Source organism: Branchiostoma floridae, chromosome 11 (genome assembly GCF_000003815.2).
Source record: "Branchiostoma floridae strain S238N-H82 chromosome 11, Bfl_VNyyK, whole genome shotgun sequence".
Classification (NCBI taxonomy): Eukaryota; Metazoa; Chordata; class Leptocardii; order Amphioxiformes; family Branchiostomatidae; genus Branchiostoma; species Branchiostoma floridae.
In genome coordinates this window covers 22,975,912-22,996,373 of record NC_049989.1, presented here as the reverse complement: position 1 = coordinate 22,996,373, position 20,462 = coordinate 22,975,912, and the positions used below count along the sequence as shown (strand labels likewise).

Sequence of the window (20,462 nt, the reverse complement as noted above, 5' to 3'; positions counted from 1 at the left end):
TGGGGGGGGGGGGGGGGTATGACACCTGTGTGTGTGGGGGGGGGTCTTACATCTGCAGAGGGGGGTCTCACCTGAAAGCCTGGAACAGAGACATGAGAACAGGAACACTCATGGGCAGGAACAGGGGGATGTAGATGGCGAACTTCTGGTCCTCTGGGAAATACAGCAGCTCCAGTAGTGATGGGTCGAAAAATGCCTTTTCTGCAACATAAAACAAATTTTTGGTAAAATTTAGGAAAATTGTTAGTAATACTTTAATTGTAGACTCTGCTTTAAGGTTTTTAATAACCTTTTTCTTTCCAGGCAAAGATTCAAATTTGGTATTCATTAACTGTACAAAATTTGTACGAATGTGTGTCCTAGCAGTGTACATGATTGTACAACTGTACAGGCGATTGTCTCTGAAATCCAGTCGTACCTAAAAATTTCCTTCTTGGACCACATTTACCTAACAAATATCATGAAAATCTATTACCTGCTTTGTACATGTTATGCTATCATGTAGGTTAAAGAATAACTCCCTACAATACTAACAGAAAAACAGAGCTGGGATTTTGGACTGTTTTACTTTATGTGTGTTTATTTTGGAGTGCGTTACCTGAAGAGAGTATGGCTTCTTTGGAGGCCTGGAAAGCTGCAGTTAGCTCCCCAGTTGCTAGGAGGAGCTGTGCCTTCCTGATAGCGTCCACAGCCAGGTAGACCTGCCAGGCGATGTCGTCGTTGATCACGATGTTGCCGATCTCTCCGAGGAGCTGCGAGAGCGACGCCAGGGTGGCTGTTGCCGTGGCAAGGTTCTCTACTGTTCGCACCCGCAGGAGGTGGTCATATTCCTGAAGGGGGGAAGAATGAATGCAAGAGTGAGCAAGCTGGTGAATGAGTAAATGTGTGTGCAAGTGAACAAGAGACCAAGTGAATGAATGAATAAATGACTGAATCAGAGGCCGAGTGAATGTGAGCAAGTGAATGAGAGTGAGCATGTCAAAGAATGAGTAGATGAGTGAATGAGTGAATGAATGAATGAATGAGGTTATGTGAGCAAGTGAATGACAGTGAGCAAGTCAAAGACTGAATAAATGAGTGTGAATGAATAAATAAATGAAAGAATGAGTGATTGAACACAAGCGAGTGAATGAGTGAGCAAGTGTCTGTGTGTGTAAATAAGTGAATGAGTGAGTACAATCAACTTTACAATGATCTTGAACAATTGCTTCCTAATAATACAAGTATACATTGTTCTGTTTTCATTGTTTTCATACAATATGGTTTAAGCAAGCCTATACTGCAGCCCACCCAGTCTGTGATGGCGGTGTTGTCTGCTGGCTCCACCACGATCCACGGGTCGGGCGGCAACTGGGCCATGCCTAGCAACAGGCGCAGGTGCGAGAGGAAGGTCTCCATGACGGGGAGCAGGTCAAGGGTCACAGTGTGCGGGAGGGAGGCGTTCTTTGGCGGGGACGCCACGTTCACGATCTTCATCCCGCCCCAGCGAGGGCTGAAGAACGCGTTTGTTTCTGACTCCATGCCTGGACAGGAAGGGAAAAACATGCGTGAATATACAATGTACTTGAGTTTTTGGCAACTTGCAAGGTTTTAGCCAGCACCCATCCTCCCGTCCTTTGACAGAATTTTGCAGCTGGGAACAAAAAAAATTTTTTGCCCATTCCGTCCTCTGTGACAGACAAATATTGATATGTAAAGATATAATAAAACTGTCTCCCTTGTGTAAACTTCACCAAAACCAGATGTCATGGAACAGCTTAGTCTACCATCAAAATTTACACCTCAAAACGCAGAAAATTGCGTTTCAGAGTGTCTAGATTTCAAAATTTTCCAGGGCAGCATGCCCATGAATGTCGTGCCTTGGGCATCTCAATAGGATTCAACGTCAAGGGGACGGAAAATGATTTCAGGCTGGCTACAACCCTGGTAACTTGATATGTGCAACTTAATTGGTCACAATTCAACCTTAAAAGTTCATCATCGCAATTATTTTGGGTTCAGGGTTTGAATCCCTAGCAGACCTCAAAAGTTGACACTGCACTTTGGGGAAGGCACTTTTATCATCAAGTTTCACAATTTGACTCATGTGAAAACAGGTGCCTACAAATGTAGCTACAGTAAGGTCAGACATCAACAATATCACAAAATTTATACAGATCTATACAGGATTATTATTAAGCATTGATTATACTGACCGTCCTCATTGTGAATGTAGAGAGGAGAATGACCCCGTTCTGGGACGTACACCAGGAAGTGCACGCTGGGATATGTGGACACGTGGGAGCCTGGGGTAAAACACAAAAAAAGTCAGTAAAAGACTCTAAAAAAGTTCAGGTGTATTGCTGTTAGAAAATGACAAATCTGATTGTTGTTTTTTTCATATCAACAGCAGAACAGTACAATGTTTTCATAGAACAGCACACTGAAATACAATTAAACTGGACATTTGGGTCATTTGACATAGTAGACTACTGCTATAGATGATCTTTCACTCTGGAATGCTGATAGCTGAGATTATGATACCATTATTTTGCCTATTCTTACATTATTTAAATAAATCTGAACATTTGAGTTTTTGCCCTGAAGATGACAGTGTTTAAACTGTAGAAAGCATTGTTCTGACCTAGCTTTGCCTCCACTGGGTTGATGGTGTGTGGCAGCTGGTCGGGTGTCAGGCAGTAGGACGCTGTGCGCTCGTCACGGGCCGGGCGAACTGTCAGGTCAACATAGTACAGCACCTGGGGACAGGTCACAGGTTAGAGGTCAGATAGTAGGACTTTGTGCACTCATCACGGGCTGGGCGAACTGTCAGGTCAACATAGTACAGCACCTGGGGACAGGTCACAGGTTAAAGGTGATGGGGTAAAGGTCAACACTACAATGGAAAGGTAGTAGGATGCTGTAGTAGGATTCCTCCAGTTCCATTTGCTGTCAGCAACATGTCAATATGGCTTCACTACAGCAAGGTCACTCTTAATAAGTGTGTTGGGTAATGTTTTACAATTTTGGGAAAATGTATTTCTAAAACATACATACTGGATAGTCAATGAAGGTTAGACATATCCAGTTGCGTGAGTAACAGTTACTGCTTTTTGGTGTACATGTATACTGGATAGTGTTATACTTGTAGATACAAGGCTTTAAGCGGAACAGTAGTGAACCTTACCTGTGAGAAAACTTTAAACTCTGCGACATCGGCCAGCCTGTCCAGGAAGGGGTTCAGGTAGCTGGCCGTCCCTGCCTCTACGTCCCATTGGACATCCAGCACACTCGGGTCAGGGTTCAACAGGCTAAAGGTCACCTCGTACCCCATGTTGGTCTTGAAGGCACGCATCTGTTCTTTAGCAATATTCTCCTGTGGGGCGGGGTTACAGTCTGATTTTAAAGCAATAAAAATATGATAAACTTAGGATCCCATCTGTACTACGTTGACTTAAGAAAGTGACTAGTCTGAATTTTTCCAAGGAAGTTTGGTACTCACCTGGATTTGTCAGCTATACTTATATCTCATTTGATTGATGAGTAAAATAATTGATTCTTGAGGCATTTTCTTGGAGACCTCAATGCATTGTAGAAGGACTTTTGTGAGAAATCTAGGTAGTATGAGTGCAGAAAACACATCAGGTCACACTTTTTGCAGAAAGATTTTTGCATTTGTTTATTTGCTACTTTCTAAGCCCTTTTCAAGTGGTTACATACAGTATGTTGTCTCTCTCCATTTCCGCCGTGGTCATACCTAGCATGCCTCTGGCAGGCAGGCACACACGTCCTAGCTCTTCACAGCCATACCGGAAGTGAAAAGAGACTCCTCCCACTTCCGCCTGTGGCTGTGCTCCCGTGAAACCCCAGTTCTTTTTCTCGCTACGCAGGTTACACACACGCGTTTCTAGCTCCGCGTTTCTTCGCGTTTACTTCTACTATAAGATTCGTTTGAGTGTTAATAGACATGTCTAGTCTCTAAGTTCCTAGTTCCTTTGCTAATACACTTCTGGAAAGTGTTTTTCGTGCGTGAGGAGGTTTGGTCGCGTCAAATCTTACGCAGCTCCGACACGTGTGACGGGCAACATGTCCAGGCACGCATCCGCCCCCTCGCCCCTGGAATCTTCGACGGAACCTGAGCGCTTGTTGGCGTTGTGCGAGTCTCTTTTTTCCGGAGAGTAGCCAGCAAAACGAGCTACTACTAGGTGGGCGGACACCCTTGGCTCCGCAGGAGTGGAATGACCAGCATCCTCCCATGCTTCTTGACGTGCGGTTGACCGACCGTTTTCGGCAGAGTTTCCCGCGGCGGTTAGGAGAGCGGCACGTCGCTGAGAGAGTCATCGTTCACCAACATGTCGAACCGTGTCCGCGTATTTTCCGGTTTTCGTAGTAGTTATCAGCGGTTTGTTTACAGCGACGTCTAGGCTTCGTCTCCTCGACCGCTTCGGCAGCATGTTCCAACCGCCCGCGGGCCCTTCCGCCTTTTATCAGGTAAGTTTGTTTCCGCGGCATACTGTCGCCGCGCGTAGTCCTCACTACGCCCCGTCTTGTGACCGTTATGTGTTTTATGGATTTTCCCGCAGTATTTTTTCTTGAACTGCTCCACTTCCGTGTTTGTATAGTGGTGAGTATCCCCGCCTGTCACGCGGGACACCGGGGTTCGTTTCCCCGACACGGAGCCAGGAAGCAGATGGGTATTTGAGTAGTCACGGAGTGTCTATGATTCATTATCCTTCATTACCAGGTGAGCAAGCTCGTTTGAGTCCTGGTCATTGTTCAAATTAGTTTCACGTCAGGGTGTTTTTGCTCGTTCCTCGAGCGACATATGCACAGAAGCTGAGTGCTGTTTTGTCGTCACTATATTAAAGTGTTTAAACGCTGTGTCCCAATCCACGTGCATACATTGCTATGAAAGTGTTTCAGGTGAGCTACGCTCGCACCACATTCCTGCCTGGGCGGAGACGTTGCAGTTCCACCGAGCCCACTTCGGCAGGGTAGCGCGGATGTGCCGCCAACACAATAATGGTGCACCATGTGACACCTTTTGGGACACAACAGCAGAGAACCCATTCCAACCAGTCTTCCTCGGAATTTGGTCATGGGTCACAGCAGCATGTATCAGGTGTCAGCGGACACGAGAATGTACCTGAGATGTAGTGCGGCCTTTTCGGAGCCCGTCGATTCTCACACAGCCGGCATGCAGACCGGGGGTGTGACTAGTACATGTATCAGCGATCACGAGCCCGTTGTTCTTGCTCAGCTGGCAGACCGCCATCAAGACGTACGCAGGGCCGTTTATGAGCCATGCTGCTGGAGACTGCAGGCCTAGGCCGCATAGAATCATCCTGACTGGCGCCGCATTCGTCTTCGGTTCCAGGGCGCCTTCCGCTGAGCGGACACAAGCACCGAATGCAGCGATGGTAGGTATGTGTATTCCAAGCCATGCTGCAGGTGAGTGGAAAGTCCAATTCAGGACTATAGCAACGTGCCTAACATAGGCGTCAAGCTGAGGTATGTTTTTGTTCACTTTCGTGGTGCGTGTAATACTCGCCCAAATGACTATTTGCGGTGTTTTTAATACTTCAATCCCGTCTAACAAGGTCAAAATGACCGTAGGAGGTACCCAGTGCCTTTTGGCAAGGATTTTTCTCACGCTGGCAGTCTCGTAGCGACGTCTCTGCCAAGCTTAAAGTAATCCGTTTCATACCGTTCATGAATTTTCTCAAATTCTTGAGTTTTTGATTCTTTGTTAACTGAGAACGTTATAGTACGTTCATGATTGTGCCAGGTAGGGTTGGAAAAATGTTCTCCATGGGGAGAGTTTATGCAGTAAAGTTTTGTGGTTTTCATTGTTTTACTGCCAGTACTTCCAGTATGGAGCCATGCTAAGCCTCTTTAGAGGTAAATGAGGGTTTGTTAAACCCACTGTTTTCGCTCCGCTATTTACTGTTGACTGTTATGCAAAATTTTGCTGTTACTACTTGGCTTAGATCGCCAGGTTGCTTAGCATTTTTATGCAAATGTATTGGAATGGATCGTTGAGCGCACTTTACGTAATATTTCTCGTTCGGGTCTCTCGTCGTCACTGTCATGTTAATTTTTCGTGGCTACGTTAGCGTTGATCGCCATCGTGTTCGACTTTTCTTAAAAGCTCCTTGGTTCTTCTGTATCAAGCTGATCAAGCAGCTTCCGCTGCTTCAGAGTTGTCTGACCATTTTAGGTCTTCGCGGTTTTCGTTACTTGGTGTGTTACTTGAGTTCCTTTTTCGCTGATGTATGTTATCGTTTGTTTTCGCTCTCGCGTACCAGTTTTCGATTTGTTTTCGGTTCTTTTTAGACGCGCATTTTTCGCCTTTTTTTTTTTCTAGGCTAGCCAGGCGTTGACCTCGGGTGTTAGGAAATCTCACGCTTTCTTTGAATATTTTACCGCTACTGCGGTGGCCGCTTTGCAACGTGGTGTTAGGTCGGACTTCGCCATCAGCTGTTTACGTGTTAATCTTTTTACCATTGTCATCACAAGCCGTGTGCCTTATGAGTGTATGAATGAAAGACCTTTGTGGTACATTCATTTCTCGACGGACTAGATAGACCGCCTTTCAAATAGGCCTTGTTCAAGCATCTCTTGTTCGTCCGTCGGGTTCCAAGTTCAAGCTTAGCTCATCCTGACCACGTCACCTTCGTCTGCCGTCAACGCGTATGTTACATGTTCCTTGTAGTTCATGCGACAATCGCTACATGGCGCTGTTTTTAGGTCAGACTTTGCGTGTTTTTTAATATGGCGTCTCTCGCACTTGAGTGACTCGTCTTCTGACGTGCAACACTTGTCTTTGCCGCGTTGTTTCATCGAGCCTTTGTCTTTTTTACCCGGGTTACTTCCATGGTATTTTGTATACCGTTGTAGTTTTTCTGATGTGGGCTACACCAGCCGTCAGTTTCGGTTTTCGTCTGTGCAGACGGAATTTTAGCGCTTCCGAAGTAGCGCATCCTTACTCGGCTCTCGATTTCGCGTGTTCGTTACCTTGTACGGTACCGGTCATCTCCGACGTCTTTTACAGCATTCGAACGTGTTTCGATTTTGCACTCTTAGCCATGGGCTTTCTTGTTCGCCCACACAGTGGGACGAGTACTTGTTGTTACGGCAGTAACCGTTAATGATTGGTACGTTCATTTCAGGTACTCAGCCGACCAGTTATACTTACCGCTCTTGCTGGAAACGGTAGGCGACTTCACAGAGTTTCGGGTCGTTCCGTGTTCACGCGTTACTTCACAAGGATTCCGGTGTTTTTCTTACAGGCGTGTGCTTCGATCTTCCCGGATCGTTTCTACAGCACGTTCCCATAGCAACCTTTGACGGTTTGCCCAGTTCCTTGCCCACAGGTCAAGGCGGTTTATGTGTTTTAACGTTATATTTACTTTCTTGCCAGAGAAAGTTTTATAGGACTTCTGTCTCTGTTATGAAGAGTTATAGTCGATTTGAGTAAAATTGAGTCGATTTATTCCTCCTTTTCATCATTTTTCTTTTTGAATGAATCAGGTGGTACCCAGCACGAGAGTACACATTTAATATTCATTTGAATTCTCCTCTGACCAAGCGTGCCAGGCTGGTGCTTTCCTGTGGCGTTGAATTTGCTCCACAGGTGCTCGCCAGAAATAGTTTTCTTCCATATCCCATGCTGAGACTCCATGCTGAGACTCGGTAGGAAGAGTCCAACATTTGGCATTTTTAGATGCGAATAGAACGTCTTCGTCTTCACCAAAATGGATCGAACGACCTCTTTTTCACACTTGGGTTATGGTTTTTCCGTATACAAGTAAATGACCAACAAGGTCTTCGCCAATCAGCATTCCCTGTACTTGTTTTGGGCTATTAATTAAAGGTGTTATGCCTTGTGTTTGCAAGCTCTTTTTCATAGAATATGAATATTCCGTTCTTTTCAGACATGGCTTGTTCTGCGAGTTTCTCAGCTCTGGAATGCTGTGCAGTTTTCTATCTGCATCTAGCAGATTTGGATCCAATGTTTCATTTCACAGGACATTGTTTTTAGGAGGGCACCGACCTCTACTGCCTACACAGCCAGGGTTCTGTCTAAAGTAATGATGAAGGCAGCTAACTGGGCTTTTGTATTGACATTTGGAATGTTCTGCAACATTTTCTTTTTGTCTCTCTGGTTAATCAGTACTGGCCTCTGCTATGAAGTCATGCTAGGTATGACCACGGCGGAAATGGAGAGAGACAATATAAAATTGGACCAACTTACGTGCAGGACAATTGTGATTGTCTCTCCTCCATTGAAGCCGTGGTCATACCCGCCCTATCTTTGTGTTGCAGGTTCTGCATTGGTATATGCCCGCCCTAAGTTCTTCGGCCAGTACTGCAGCTGGTTTCAAAGTAACTGGGGTTTCACGGGAGCACAGCCACAGGCGGAAGTGGGAGGAGTCTCTTTTCACTTCCGGTATGGCTGTGAAGAGCTAGGACGTGTGTGCCTGCCTGCCAGAGGCATGCTAGGTATGACCACGGCGGAAATGGAGGAGAGACAATCACAATTGTCCTGCACGTAAGTTGGTCCAATTTTATATTGTGTAACAAAAGTAGGCTACAGCTTTCACCTTTGTATGATGTGCTTTTGATTCTTTTCAGTCCTTGTGAGCACCAATAAAACAACTCTCACCTTGTCATGCTGCGCTCCGGTTGCCGAAGTGAAAGCGATTTTCAGTCTCTCGTCATTCACAAAGTAAGACCTCACCAGGTGTGCCGAGATCCGCACGTCTCGGGAGACGTCTACAGGTGAGAGGAAAGGGTCAACAACAAACCAGGTGTCTCAGTGCTACTCAGGAGGCAGACAAAGTCAAGACTTTCCTGTCAGACTCTGGGTTTATGTGGATATTTTATCTTACATCAATAAAGGTTAGACATCCAAGTAATGAGATACTCTACTATACAAACCTTATTCAGGCCACTAGGTACATGTAAGTACAATTATCGTTGTCCAGTTTCTTAAGTAACTTTGAATTGGATATTTTCATTTTTTCATTTTGTTCAAGATCTGAGACTCAAGAGATACATTTGCAGTGGCCTTATAAAGCTAACATTTGACTCAGGACATAAGGAGCATAACCTGATCAAGACTCACCTCCTGAAGGTTTTACGTGGATGTTTTATCTTACATCAATAAAGGTTAGACATTTGGGTAATGAGATATTATATTAAACAAACTAATATTCAGGCCACTTGGTAAGGTTTACAATCATACTTTGACAAATTCTTGAGTAACTTTTAAATTGGGTTAGTTCAATTTGTCTCATTTGTAAAGATCTGAGCCTCAAGAAGTATACATTTGGAGAGACCTAATACAAAAACTTTTGACTCAGGACATAAGAAGCAGAATCTGAGACTCACCTCCTGAAGACTTGACAAAGGCAGTCCTGTGCCGGCCAATGTAAGCCTGCGCCTCCAGACTACTGTCCTTAGGCAGGAGGTACAGGGTACAGCTGCCTACGTCTGGGGGCTTCAGCTGGGTCAGACTTGCTTCCAGGTCTGAACAAGTGGGGGTGAAAACAGAAACATATAAACACAAGCTACTGGAGAGGGTTACAGACTGTGGTCCACAGGAGGTACAGGGTACAGCTGCCTACGTCTGGGGGCTTCAGCTGGGTCAGACTTGCTTCCAGGTCTGAACAAGTGGGGGAAAACAGAAACACATAAACACAAGCTACTGGAGAGGGTTACAGACTGTGGTCCACAGGAGGTACAGGGTACAGCTGCCTACGCCTGGGGGCTTCAGCTGGGTCAGACTTGCTTCCAGGTCTGAACAAGTGGGGGAAAACAGAAACATATAAACACAAGCTACTGGAGAGGGTTACAGGCTGTGGTCCACTGTTCATTATGCTGACAACATGAACCAGTGTAAATACTAATATAATTTTTCATCTAATTTGTTATAATGATAACAAGACTGGCAATTAAAATGTATTATTGCCATGACGACGATTGAGGGTACAACAATACAGCTCAAATCAGAAATAGACTGGAACTTCCCTGTCGCACTATCCCTGGCACAATATACTAGCCCACCTGTAACATAAACCTACAGTACAATGGTCTGCCAGTGACCTAACCTACAGCTGAGCACTGCAGAAGTATTTCCTGTCTGCCTGTGGCCTATGGCTTGAACAAGCTCTAGAAAAGAAAATGTATCATTCATAACATATAACATAACAACCAAGACAATGTGATCCATTGTGCAGTTTCCCTGTCTACCACTAGTTTCAAAGGACAAATTCCTCCAGGAACCAGTGTGACCTACATTCCACCATTGCATACCAGAGATACATCTGGAACAGATTTGGGGGGGGGGGGGGATTGAATACCCAGCATACTGTGGAGTGCTAGCATTCCTGTGGAAAAATTCCTGTGCAATTCCTAGAATTTTTGCAGACTGAATGCAATATATACCACTTGACGACTCCCCTGAGGCGTCGTCAAAAACTTTAATGCAATACCATGCACGAAGGCTAAGCATATTGAGTTCTATACTTAACAATGAACAAGGAAAATGAAATATATACTTTATTAGGTATATTAAAAGGGAAATTACATCTCTTCTAAATCTATTCCTAGTACTCATGTACTATGTGTTTTCTCTGTCAAGACCATAAAAGGATAGCTCAACAAAAAAGAATATTGTGGGTCTTTCCTTCCCATTGTAAGAAATCAAACCTTACAGCTCACTGAGTCCACTCTTACACACATTGTAATTCCTGAAAAAAAAATAACAGCTTTTTATAATATCCAAAGGTAGTTTGCTGGTTCTGTGAAACATACAAAATTAATATTCCCACCTTCCATAGAGCCTTGCTGGTTGATGACAGTTCGTTCCTCCTTGTTGGTGGTGCGGACCTTGATGTCGTAGTGGGGTGAGATGGGACTGTACACTGTACCTGGTCACAGAAAACAAACAAACAAACAAATATGCATGAACTGTCTCGTTTCGGATCTCATCTTTCTCAATGCAGCAGTTACACACACAGGTCTACATTTGCAGTTGCAGTGCAAAGTAGAACCAGCATTTATCATTATTACCCTGAAGAAGATATCACTCTGACGGTCTCTGAATCATCGACCAGCTACTAACACTTGGTTGCATATAAAGAACAGAAACATAACTTAACATGTACCTTTACATACCCTTATACGTTATACATGTATTTACCTTTGTCCAGGTGTTATATTCACCTGTGTCCAGGTGTTATCTTTACCTGTAAGACAGGTGTAACATTCACCTGTACCCTGGTGTCATATTTACCTTTGTCTAGGTGTTATATTCACCTGTGCCTTGGTGTTATATATACTGTTACCTGTATCCAGGTGCTATCTTTACTACCTGTATCCAGGTGTTATATTTACCTGTATCCAGGTGTTATGCTTACCTGTATCCAGGTGTAATCTTTACCTGTATCCAGGTGTTATCTTTACCTGTAAGACAGGTGTAACACTCACCTGTACCCTGGTGTCATATTTACCTTTGTCTAGGTGTCATATTCACCTGTGCCTTTGTGTTATATATACTGTTACCTGTATCCAGGTGCTATCTTTACTACCTGTATCCAGGTGTTATGTTTACCTGTATCCAGGTGTTATGTTTACCTGTATCCAGGTGTTATATCCAGGTGTTATGTTTACCTATATCCAGGTGTTATGTTTACCTGTATCCAGGTGTTATATCCAGGTGTTATGTTTACCTGTATCCAGGTGTTATCTTTACCTGTATCCAGGTGTTATCTTTACCTGTCCCCAGGTGTTCTATTTACCTGTATCCAGGTGTTATCTTTACCTGTATCCAGGTGTTACCTTTACCTATCCCCAGGTGTTTTGTTTACCTGTATCCAGGTCTTATATTAACCTGTATCCAGGTGTTATCTTTACCTGTCCCCATGTGTTCTATTTACCTGTATCCAGGTGTTATCTTTACCTGTCCCCATGTGTTCTATTTACCTGTATCCAGGTGTTATCTTTACCTGTCCCCATGTGTTCTATTTACCTGTATCCAGGTGTTATATTTACCTGTATCCATGTGTTATATTTACCTGTGTCCAGGTGTTGATCCACCTGTTCCCTCCAGTCCAGCAGGTCCTGAGGCTGGGTCTGTACAGGCAGGACAAACTCCACCCCGACCTTGTAGATGACCTTGATAAGGGGGAGGGTGGCAGTAAGTTTTTTTTAAGAAATGAAAAGTTTGACATGTGGCCTCTCTTTGTCTATTAAATGAAAACTGTGAATGTGGATTATGATTTATTCTTTATGTTTAGATTTTGATTTTTGTGTATAAATAAATAAATAAATATAAATATCTGGTTTATCCTTAATTGCATGTTTGCCTTTCATGTCCGAAAAGCTCCACTCATACATTAATGATGATAACTAAAGTCATGATAAATTTCTTTTACAAAATGACAACTGCAAAAATTTGCAAGGTCAAGGTTACCTTTTTAGTGACACTGACGAAAGACAGCTGATGCTGGCTAAAATTTATCTGAACATTTCTAAATTTCATCTGCTTCAGAAATTGTGACCGCCTAAATTTTACTATCTGGATATGTAAGTTAAAAGAACGTTTATTGCAGCAGACACACATATGTTTATCATATAATGTTACCTGTGTCCCCTTCAGCTCCCCTATATCTGCGTACGGCAGCGAAGCCCGGTACACCTCGGTAGTCTTCCACCAGAGCGGCACGCCGATCACCACGACAACCAGGGCCACCCCGAGGGTCGCGTACACCTGGGTAACTGCCTCTACAGAAACAACAACAGTCTGGATATTTAGATAGGACAATGACCTGAGTAACCAATTTCATCATGTTTGATCAGCTTTTACACTTACAGTTACAGCTCTTTCATCAGTTCCGAAGTTATGATTTCACGAACCAGATCCAGAGTCAGTGACATATTCCTTCATTTCAAAAAGTGCTTAGATTATGCAGTTTCTAATGAATACAATGCAATTGGCAACTATGATGGTGGTGGAAAAAGTCAAAATAAGGGACTGCCTTAGGAATCATTAGGAAACTTAATAAAAATGTAGTTGCTTCATTCTTGATACAGCTACAAAATTCCATGTCTTTTTTAGTCTAGCACAGTCCATTTCTAACAATGATGCACAATAACATCAAAGAACTACACCTGAAAGATATTTTGCCAGGCAATTTGATCTCATCAATAATTCAATACACGTATTCAGCCAGTCTGGCAGGATGGCTGTAGAAAGGTTCTCGAAGGCCCTTGATCAGAGGGAGGAGAACCTAGGATTGATGACCACTCACACCACAGGTAGCCAGCTACAAAACACCACAGTTGGTCAGCAGGCTATCACAGTAGCGAATCAGGTACTTAGTGGTCACTGTTATGGATTCAAAAAGTACAGTTGGGGGTCTTTAACCAATCATGGCAGGGGTGTAATTACCTCCTGCTGATCCTGCTGCTGTTCTATTGGTGGAGTTTTTTGCCCACTATAAGGGGCAGAATTGAGAAGAGTTCCTATCCCATCCGGCCAGACCCCTGCACGATAGATACTTGAGATCGGGCTGGGGTTTGGTAACCAGGCTAGGGATTTGGGAGAGAGTGAGTAAAAGGAAAATGGCAGGAATCATTGTGCTTTTTTAATCATATATAATGTTAAGCCTTTCATAGATAGACCTTCATGTAGACCATATACAAGTTAGACATTTTTATAATCAAAACAGCAACAAATTGATTGCATGCATTATTTTCAGACTATGGTTTTCAAATGGTGTTCATCATAAACTTTAAGGTCGGGAATGTTAACCATGGCATACAGCACAACTAAGCAATTTTTGTTGACTGAAACATAATTCCCTGTTTGTTAACGTTAATTGATGATGCATGGTCCCACCTTGACTGAGTTCTTTATTCCGTCTGTTCGAAAATAAGGTTTGACCAGTAAGTGTAAGTCCCTTTAACCCCCCCCCCCTCTCCCCAAAAATGTAGGATTCTAGAAGCGCAACACAGGATTGGCTGTCTGAAAAAGCTTTTCAGACAGAAGTAAGGATATTTTCTGGATTTTCTGTCATTAAAGAAACAAAATTTATGGAGGGACGAAGTGGCGAAGGGAGGTCTTTTTTTTGTTATACCAAACGCGCAGAAGATTTTCTTTATTTTACAGAATATATGTACTACGTTCAATATTCTGCAATACCCAAACTGATCAGGGAAACTGTCTACACAAATGCCGGTAAAAACTTAAGCAGAAATGAGCCAAAATCGTTAGATTTTACCTTCTTCATCTTGTAAAGATTTGGCCGCCTGTTTCTCACCTGGCGCCGCCATGTTGGTGACCTAACCTCTAACCTCTCACCCATGCAGACGACGCGTGGGCACTTCCGGGTTCAGACGCGTTCCTTCACTTTGTCTTGAAGTTCACGTTTTTAATGTTTAGTGGAGGAAATACGGAATGGGGCAATGCGGAAACGTTTGGAAACCTTGCGAAATGTGTTGCTTTAACGTCAGATATGTTGAAATGATATATTTGAGGACAAGATCATGACAAAATCTTTGTCAGCTTGTCTATTTTTGCTAGCTTCCAGATCATATTACATTCCGACACACGACGGCCACTTTAGGGTCTGACATCCGCACCCTGTGTTTGCTTTGCCTTCATTTTGCCGGTATTTATTAACTTGTTACTGTAATACATAACGCGCGAGTGGATGACAGGGCAGAAATCAGCTCAGCAGGTGAGTTTTTGCTCCTATTCCAACAATCTTAAAAGTTAAAAGACAAGTTTAAATTGTTTCTAATACTGTCTGTGCACTGAAATATTTGTGTGTGTGTAAATGTCCCGTTCGTGTTAGGTAAAAATTTGGTCCATATTGATCGGTTAAGAGAGGCCGCATTGACGTGTGTTACGCAAACCTACCACGGACTTAACCGCAGCTGGTCATATAACATCGATCGATTGGGTACATTTAAAACCAATACTTAAACTCAGAGCATTGAGGTAAGCATAAGAAAGTTCCATTTTTACACAGATTCTTACTGTAGATCAACATGTAGCAAAGAATATGGATTCTTTGTTGACAATATTGAACCTTAACTTTCACCTGTTAGTCATAACTCTTTGGTCGTTGGGGGTTAATATCACAGTAGATCTGACCAGTTAGTGTCAAAATTGCCTGTGTCATAGCAGCCCGCCAAACATCCGCCGGCCAGTTACAGCCCTGGACAGCAGAGTTTGTGTTACACAGACTAACTAGTAAGATGATTAATTCTTTTCCTCTTCAACCTTTTTATGTATATACCTTTTCTTTCTTAGCGTCTTAGCCAACTTTGAGAAGACATGAAGAAACTGGTCATCAACGCAGACGACTTCGGCTACTGCCCTGAGCGGAACCGTGGGATCGTGGAGAGCTATCTCCATGGCGACGTCACCACAGCGTCCCTGATGGCCAATGCTGATGCTGCAGAGGTAAGCCTTTGAGCGCAAGTCAAATTAGCTACTTTGCTGCCTCAAACTCTGACCTAGTTCATGTGACTCAGACAGAGGCTGTTTTACGTGCTCAAGGCACGTCTCCTCCAACTCTGGACACCCGTATTACGTCCCCTCCGAAAGACGAAAGCAATCCCTCACAACATGTCGGAGCTGAATCGACCCTGGTCGAACTCAGGCCCACAGATCCATGTTTTAGTTACTTTGTATTGATTGATTCATTTCCTGTGACCTCCCGCCCCCCTTCTACTGGACCTCAGGGAGAGCGGTGAAGGACGATAGGGCTATTCCAGTGTAAATAAAGGTTATTTGATTGTTTGACTGATAGAATTACAATTCATGTAGATCCAGATGGCCAACCAGATGGGGTTGCATTACTGATTGGCCACAGAGACACGGATATACATACATACACATACATATTCATACTCTTAACAAGTTGAAGCATTCACATAGTTCTGCTTCCATTATGTTCCATCTTTCATTAGTACAATGAGGTCCTTATCATATAGTCCAGTCTCAGTACTTCAATAAAGTTCTTAAGTGTGAGGTATGGACGTCCTCTATAATTCTCCTATTTGCTTATATATAATTTTTATATATCCCTGGTAAAATGAACCTGCAGAATCTGATACATACTAGTAGTGTCTATTTCCTCTGTCATGTACTACCAGTGGAAGAGTAGCTCAACAGTTAATTGAATTCATTTCAGCTTTACAGGCCGGTGCAATGGCCGAGTGTTCGCCTTGCATTCGGTAGGTCGTGAGTTCGATCCCAGGCTAGCCGGTCGAGTCATACCAAAGACCCTAAAAATGGTACATGCTGCTTTCTCTGCTTAGCACTCAGCACTAATAAGGAAGAGTATTGAAGTTAAACACACATCACTACCAGCGGACCAGCCCCCTGCTGTAGTGACTTGCACAAATGTGTGGTCCAAGGGCTTCGAAGTGGAGATGGGCACCACCCTACGCATCCGTAGATGCATGGGCAAACTTTAACTTTTTTTTTTTACAGACCTGAGATAACTTTCTTTTTTCTTTCCAACCCAGGATGCCGTTAAGCTTGCCACGCTCCACTCCATCCCCCTGGGTCTGCACTTGAACCTGACGGAGGGGCGACCGGTCTGCAACCGCCTGCGGGAGGGCTCCAGCCTGGTGGACGGTGACGGCTGGTTCCATGGGAAGCTGGGCGTGAGGAAGGCAGCGTACAGCGGGGGACTGGACGCTACAGAGGTCTGGATATCAACTTACAGCTGCAGAATTACATCTCCTTAACAATGTAATGTACAGTAGGGTCATTCCTTAGCTAAAAAACATCTATAGCACCATAGCCACAGTAGGCAAAAGTTCTTAACTGGAACTATGTGGCTCCAGATGTCTTACTGAGGGATGACTGCAGTGCAGTTAGCTGAGGAATCTCAGCTAACTGCACTGCACTACACTGCACTCTACTATATGTCTATACACCTTCTCTTCAATGATAGCCTCTAACATACATATACCAAGTTTTCCTCCTTAAACTGTCAACCCGGGAAGGAGGTATTATTTATAGTTTTACATTGCCAGAAATGGGAATTTGTTTGCTGTTGGGTTACAAGCGTTAAGCCATATAGAAGCTGCAAGAAAATATATAGACGTTTTCGCCTCTGTTACCGTTAGATCGCAAGTTGATAATAAGTCCATATAGAAGCTGCTAGAAAATATGCTTAATCTCTAAAAGGACTCGAGATTGAATAAATTTATCATTTCTGATCTGTGTCCCCAGGTCCGTGATGAAATAGAAGCCCAGCTGAGATGGTTTGTGGACCAGTTAGGGAAACTGCCTACACACATAGACGGACACAACCATGTCCATGTACTGCCAGGTGGGTTTTGGCCCTTCCTATAAAGCAAACTCTTACTTCTTTAGACTTATTCTCCCAGCAGTGGGTATGTGGTGGGCATGGGGTGTGCAATGCACACTCCTATGCCAACTACACTCCTTTGCCAGCTTTTGATATTCTCTTATGCCATGTAGGATCTGCTTGGAGATTAGCAAATTGAGACCAGAGTGAGTACAGAATAGCTACAATTGGGATGGAACCATGCTACCACTTGTCCTTAACCTACTGGTAATTGTTTAGATTTCCTGCCATTGGCCCTTACGGGCGCAAAATAAAATCAGGCTGGATTTATGGGACTGAAGTTGAATACACGTTGTTTGCTTGAATGTATGAACCTTTTTTTATTCATGAGAAGCTGTGCATTGGTACCTGTTGTGTCCAACTCTTTCTGACACCCTGGCTCAGAGGGATAAATCCAGTCTAAACCATGATTGGAACAGTTACCCCAGTTTAGTCTCCAAGCAGAGGTTGGGTCCCAGAGATAGTAGTGGTCTGGATTTTTACCGGCTCGCTCCCCTTCTACTACTATCTCTGAGACCAACCTCTGCTTGGAGAATACTGTCAATGCATTTAAGTTCGGGGGTATTTTCTTTTGCAGTAGCGGACAAATGAAGATTGGTTGTTTTAAGTTTGATTGCATGCTTAAGTATTGTCATAGTCTGTAGTCTAATACTATAATGGAAAAATGTTTGTGGAAGTTTGTGGTGAAGTGGCCACAGTGAAAACCGCATTTCTGCATTTACAGTAACCCTGGTGAGTTTATCTTTTACTAAATTGTAGCTGTCTCTTTACTCTAAGCGATCATCTGTCCCCTCCCAGGTGTTCGTGATGCTTTTGCAGCTGCGGCAGCTGCAGCAGGTGTCAGGTGGGTGCGGCTACCCGTACAGACCGACCTCCCGACCTGTGACTGGGTCAGCGAGGCACAGCAGGACTTCTTTAAGGAGGTAGAAGACGACTGTCGAGAGGCACGGCAAGTCTTCTTACAGCAGGGACTCAGGTCAGTGGCTGTTTCTTTCTCTTTGTGGAGGGTTGTTTTTGGCATGTTTGTGTGTATGTGTGTGTGTTTGTGTGAATGTGTGTGTGTTTGTGTGAATGTGTGTGTGTGTGTGTGTGTTTGTGTGAATGTGTGTATGTGTGTGTGTGTGTGTATGTGTGTGTGTTTGTGTGTGTGTGTTTGTGTGTGTGTGATTTCATTCTAATGGTCTGGCTGGGCTTCGACAGGCTGGGACTAGCCCCACTATAGTTTTTGTGGAGACTGGGCTTCTTACATTTTGCTTTTTGCTCCATCCAGCATCCTCAATAGATACAATGTAAACCTGAATAAAGTGATATCAAAGAACCAAGATAACTACAAATATCCTAGTCATGTGACTGTTTTAAGTGTAGTCTATATTTATGACACAACATCAGCTGGATGTTACAAAAAGTCCTGTGGTTTAGCAGCATTTTTTGCTGAATTTTTCTTTTTTGCCCACACACATTAGTTTTGGGGTATCCAGAGGACGTCATCCATAAAATTAAGTCAGTGTGGCCTTACTGTTAGAAAAATATTTGATTTAGAACTTGATGAATTTTCATGTTTTTACCTTGTGTTACAGATTAACTGATTCATTTGTAGGCCTGGCCACCATGGGTGCAGACATGTCCGTCCAGCATCTCTGCGACTCGCTACAAGCAGCCTACCAATCAGCAGACAGGTCACCCACCAATCATGTGACCTGTGAGGTAATGGTGCATCCTGGGTACCCGAGCATGCTGGGATGCGGCGGGTGTGGCCAGGGCCCCGATGACTTCTCCCTGTCACATGACCGCCGGCACGAGATGACCGTTCTCGGGGACGGACGACTCAAGAAGTTTTACAAGGAAGAAGGGATCGAATTATGTTCTTTTGCTGACCTTTGACTTTATTTAGATTGTAGACAATACAATAGAAGTAGGTGACAGGCAGTGACTGCTTGTGTTGTGACCCACACATTAATTCATACATGCATAACATTAGTACTACATTCAACCTTTAACATCAGACTGTTCACAGAAACTGAGGCAAAATGCAATGCCAATGTAAATGGTTGATTCCTGGGCATTTTACAGCAATATTTTAGCAAAGAAGTATTGAAAACGGAGGAGTTTGAGGAAAACTTGAATATGCTTGTATTCACAGCAGAAACTCTGCGTACCAACTTGAAGGTACATGCAGACTTTTCTGTCAGACCCTGTTTTTATGGTGATACTAATTCAGAAATATTTTTTAGAATCCGAGAATCAACAAATCATTGCCAAATTGCCTGAGAAAATGTTACTCTGTAAAGGGTCAACTTTCTAATTTTATAAAGATATTGTATTCTATATGCAATGGATGTGCACAGTACTAAATTCTATATATACTAAGTAAATTCAAAAGTATTTTTACATGTATTTTCCTGTAACACAGTGATGGACAGAGTCAGTATTTTTAATATTTTCTTAGATTTTTGCTTATTGAGATATCTAAAGCTACTTCAGCGATGTTTTACTACAATTATATGATTGTATAACAGTCTTTACAACATTCGAAGAGAATTTTAAAACAGAAGTTTATATTTTAGGATCTGAAGACTGTTGGCATGTCAGACCTAGTCTTTAAACACACAGTTGTGGAGACAAATACAAACATACCATTACAGTAACTATATTATTACATACTCAGTCTACTAGATACATTGGCTTAACTGAGCCATTTTACCAGTGTCAATTTTACTTTCAAAATTGGTAGTTTTTAAAGAAAGGGTTTTAAGCTTAATTACATGTACAATTGCTGTAAGGATTAAAAGATACTGTACAGTTATTTTCTGACTTTTAAGAAAAACAATTATTATTTATCATGTTAGTGTCCTATCATTGCATTTTTGAGATTTGCAACGTTTGGATTTTAAATCCAGTGAGATTAGTGTCAATGATGCAGTTTGTTGCCTAGATAATAAGGTGTCAATGTTATTGTGAAGCAGAAAACATCACCAAATAGTTTTAACCTTCTCTGCGAAGTGTAGGCTATTAAACTGAGATCATGATCACGATATTATATTCAAAAGATCTTCCAACAAGGTTTAATCAGAGTATGCG

The 20,462-nt window shown here is 43.2% G+C and overlaps 2 protein-coding genes across 2 annotated transcripts in view; one reads left to right on the top strand and one right to left on the bottom strand.

Annotated features, from left to right (window-relative positions):
* LOC118425420 (GPI transamidase component PIG-S-like) overlaps positions 1-14,411 on the bottom strand; it is a 17,269-nt gene extending 2,858 nt beyond the window's left edge. The window contains exons 1-14 of the mRNA XM_035834229.1: positions 14,271-14,411; positions 12,632-12,771; positions 12,063-12,162; positions 10,818-10,916; positions 9,706-9,783; positions 9,572-9,649; positions 9,376-9,513; positions 8,648-8,757; positions 3,167-3,355; positions 2,624-2,738; positions 2,196-2,285; positions 1,291-1,523; positions 599-830; positions 72-201 (exon numbers count right to left, since the gene is read on the bottom strand). Coding sequence (XP_035690122.1) covers positions 72-201; positions 599-830; positions 1,291-1,523; positions 2,196-2,285; positions 2,624-2,738; positions 3,167-3,355; positions 8,648-8,757; positions 9,376-9,513; positions 9,572-9,649; positions 9,706-9,783; positions 10,818-10,916; positions 12,063-12,162; positions 12,632-12,771; positions 14,271-14,322 — 1,784 coding nt within the window. The 5' untranslated portion in view covers positions 14,323-14,411. The remainder of the gene's footprint in view (positions 1-71; positions 202-598; positions 831-1,290; positions 1,524-2,195; positions 2,286-2,623; positions 2,739-3,166; positions 3,356-8,647; positions 8,758-9,375; positions 9,514-9,571; positions 9,650-9,705; positions 9,784-10,817; positions 10,917-12,062; positions 12,163-12,631; positions 12,772-14,270) is intronic.
* A 188-nt stretch (positions 14,412-14,599) lies between these two features.
* On the top strand, positions 14,600-19,998 carry LOC118425419 (carbohydrate deacetylase-like). The gene is made up of 6 exons (XM_035834228.1): positions 14,600-14,729; positions 15,308-15,460; positions 16,531-16,713; positions 17,246-17,345; positions 18,183-18,360; positions 18,962-19,998. The coding sequence occupies exons 2-6, from the start codon at positions 15,332-15,334 to the stop codon at positions 19,263-19,265; spliced, it is 894 nt and encodes a 297-aa protein (XP_035690121.1). The 5' UTR covers positions 14,600-14,729; positions 15,308-15,331; the 3' UTR covers positions 19,266-19,998.
* The last annotated feature ends 464 nt before the right edge of the window (positions 19,999-20,462 follow it).

What these genes read in the sequence shown, in the direction of transcription:
- LOC118425419 (XM_035834228.1), top strand. Translation starts at nt 15,332, where the DNA reads ATGAAGAAACTGGTCATCAACGCAGACGACTTCGGCTACTGCCCTGAG. An exon ending in CCATGTCCATGTACTGCCAG is followed by an intron (nt 17,346 to 18,182) that starts GTGGGTTTTGGC and finishes GTCCCCTCCCAG; the next exon opens with GTGTTCGTGATGCTTTTGCA. An exon ending in TTCTTACAGCAGGGACTCAG is followed by an intron (nt 18,361 to 18,961) that starts GTCAGTGGCTGT and finishes CTTGTGTTACAG; the next exon opens with ATTAACTGATTCATTTGTAG.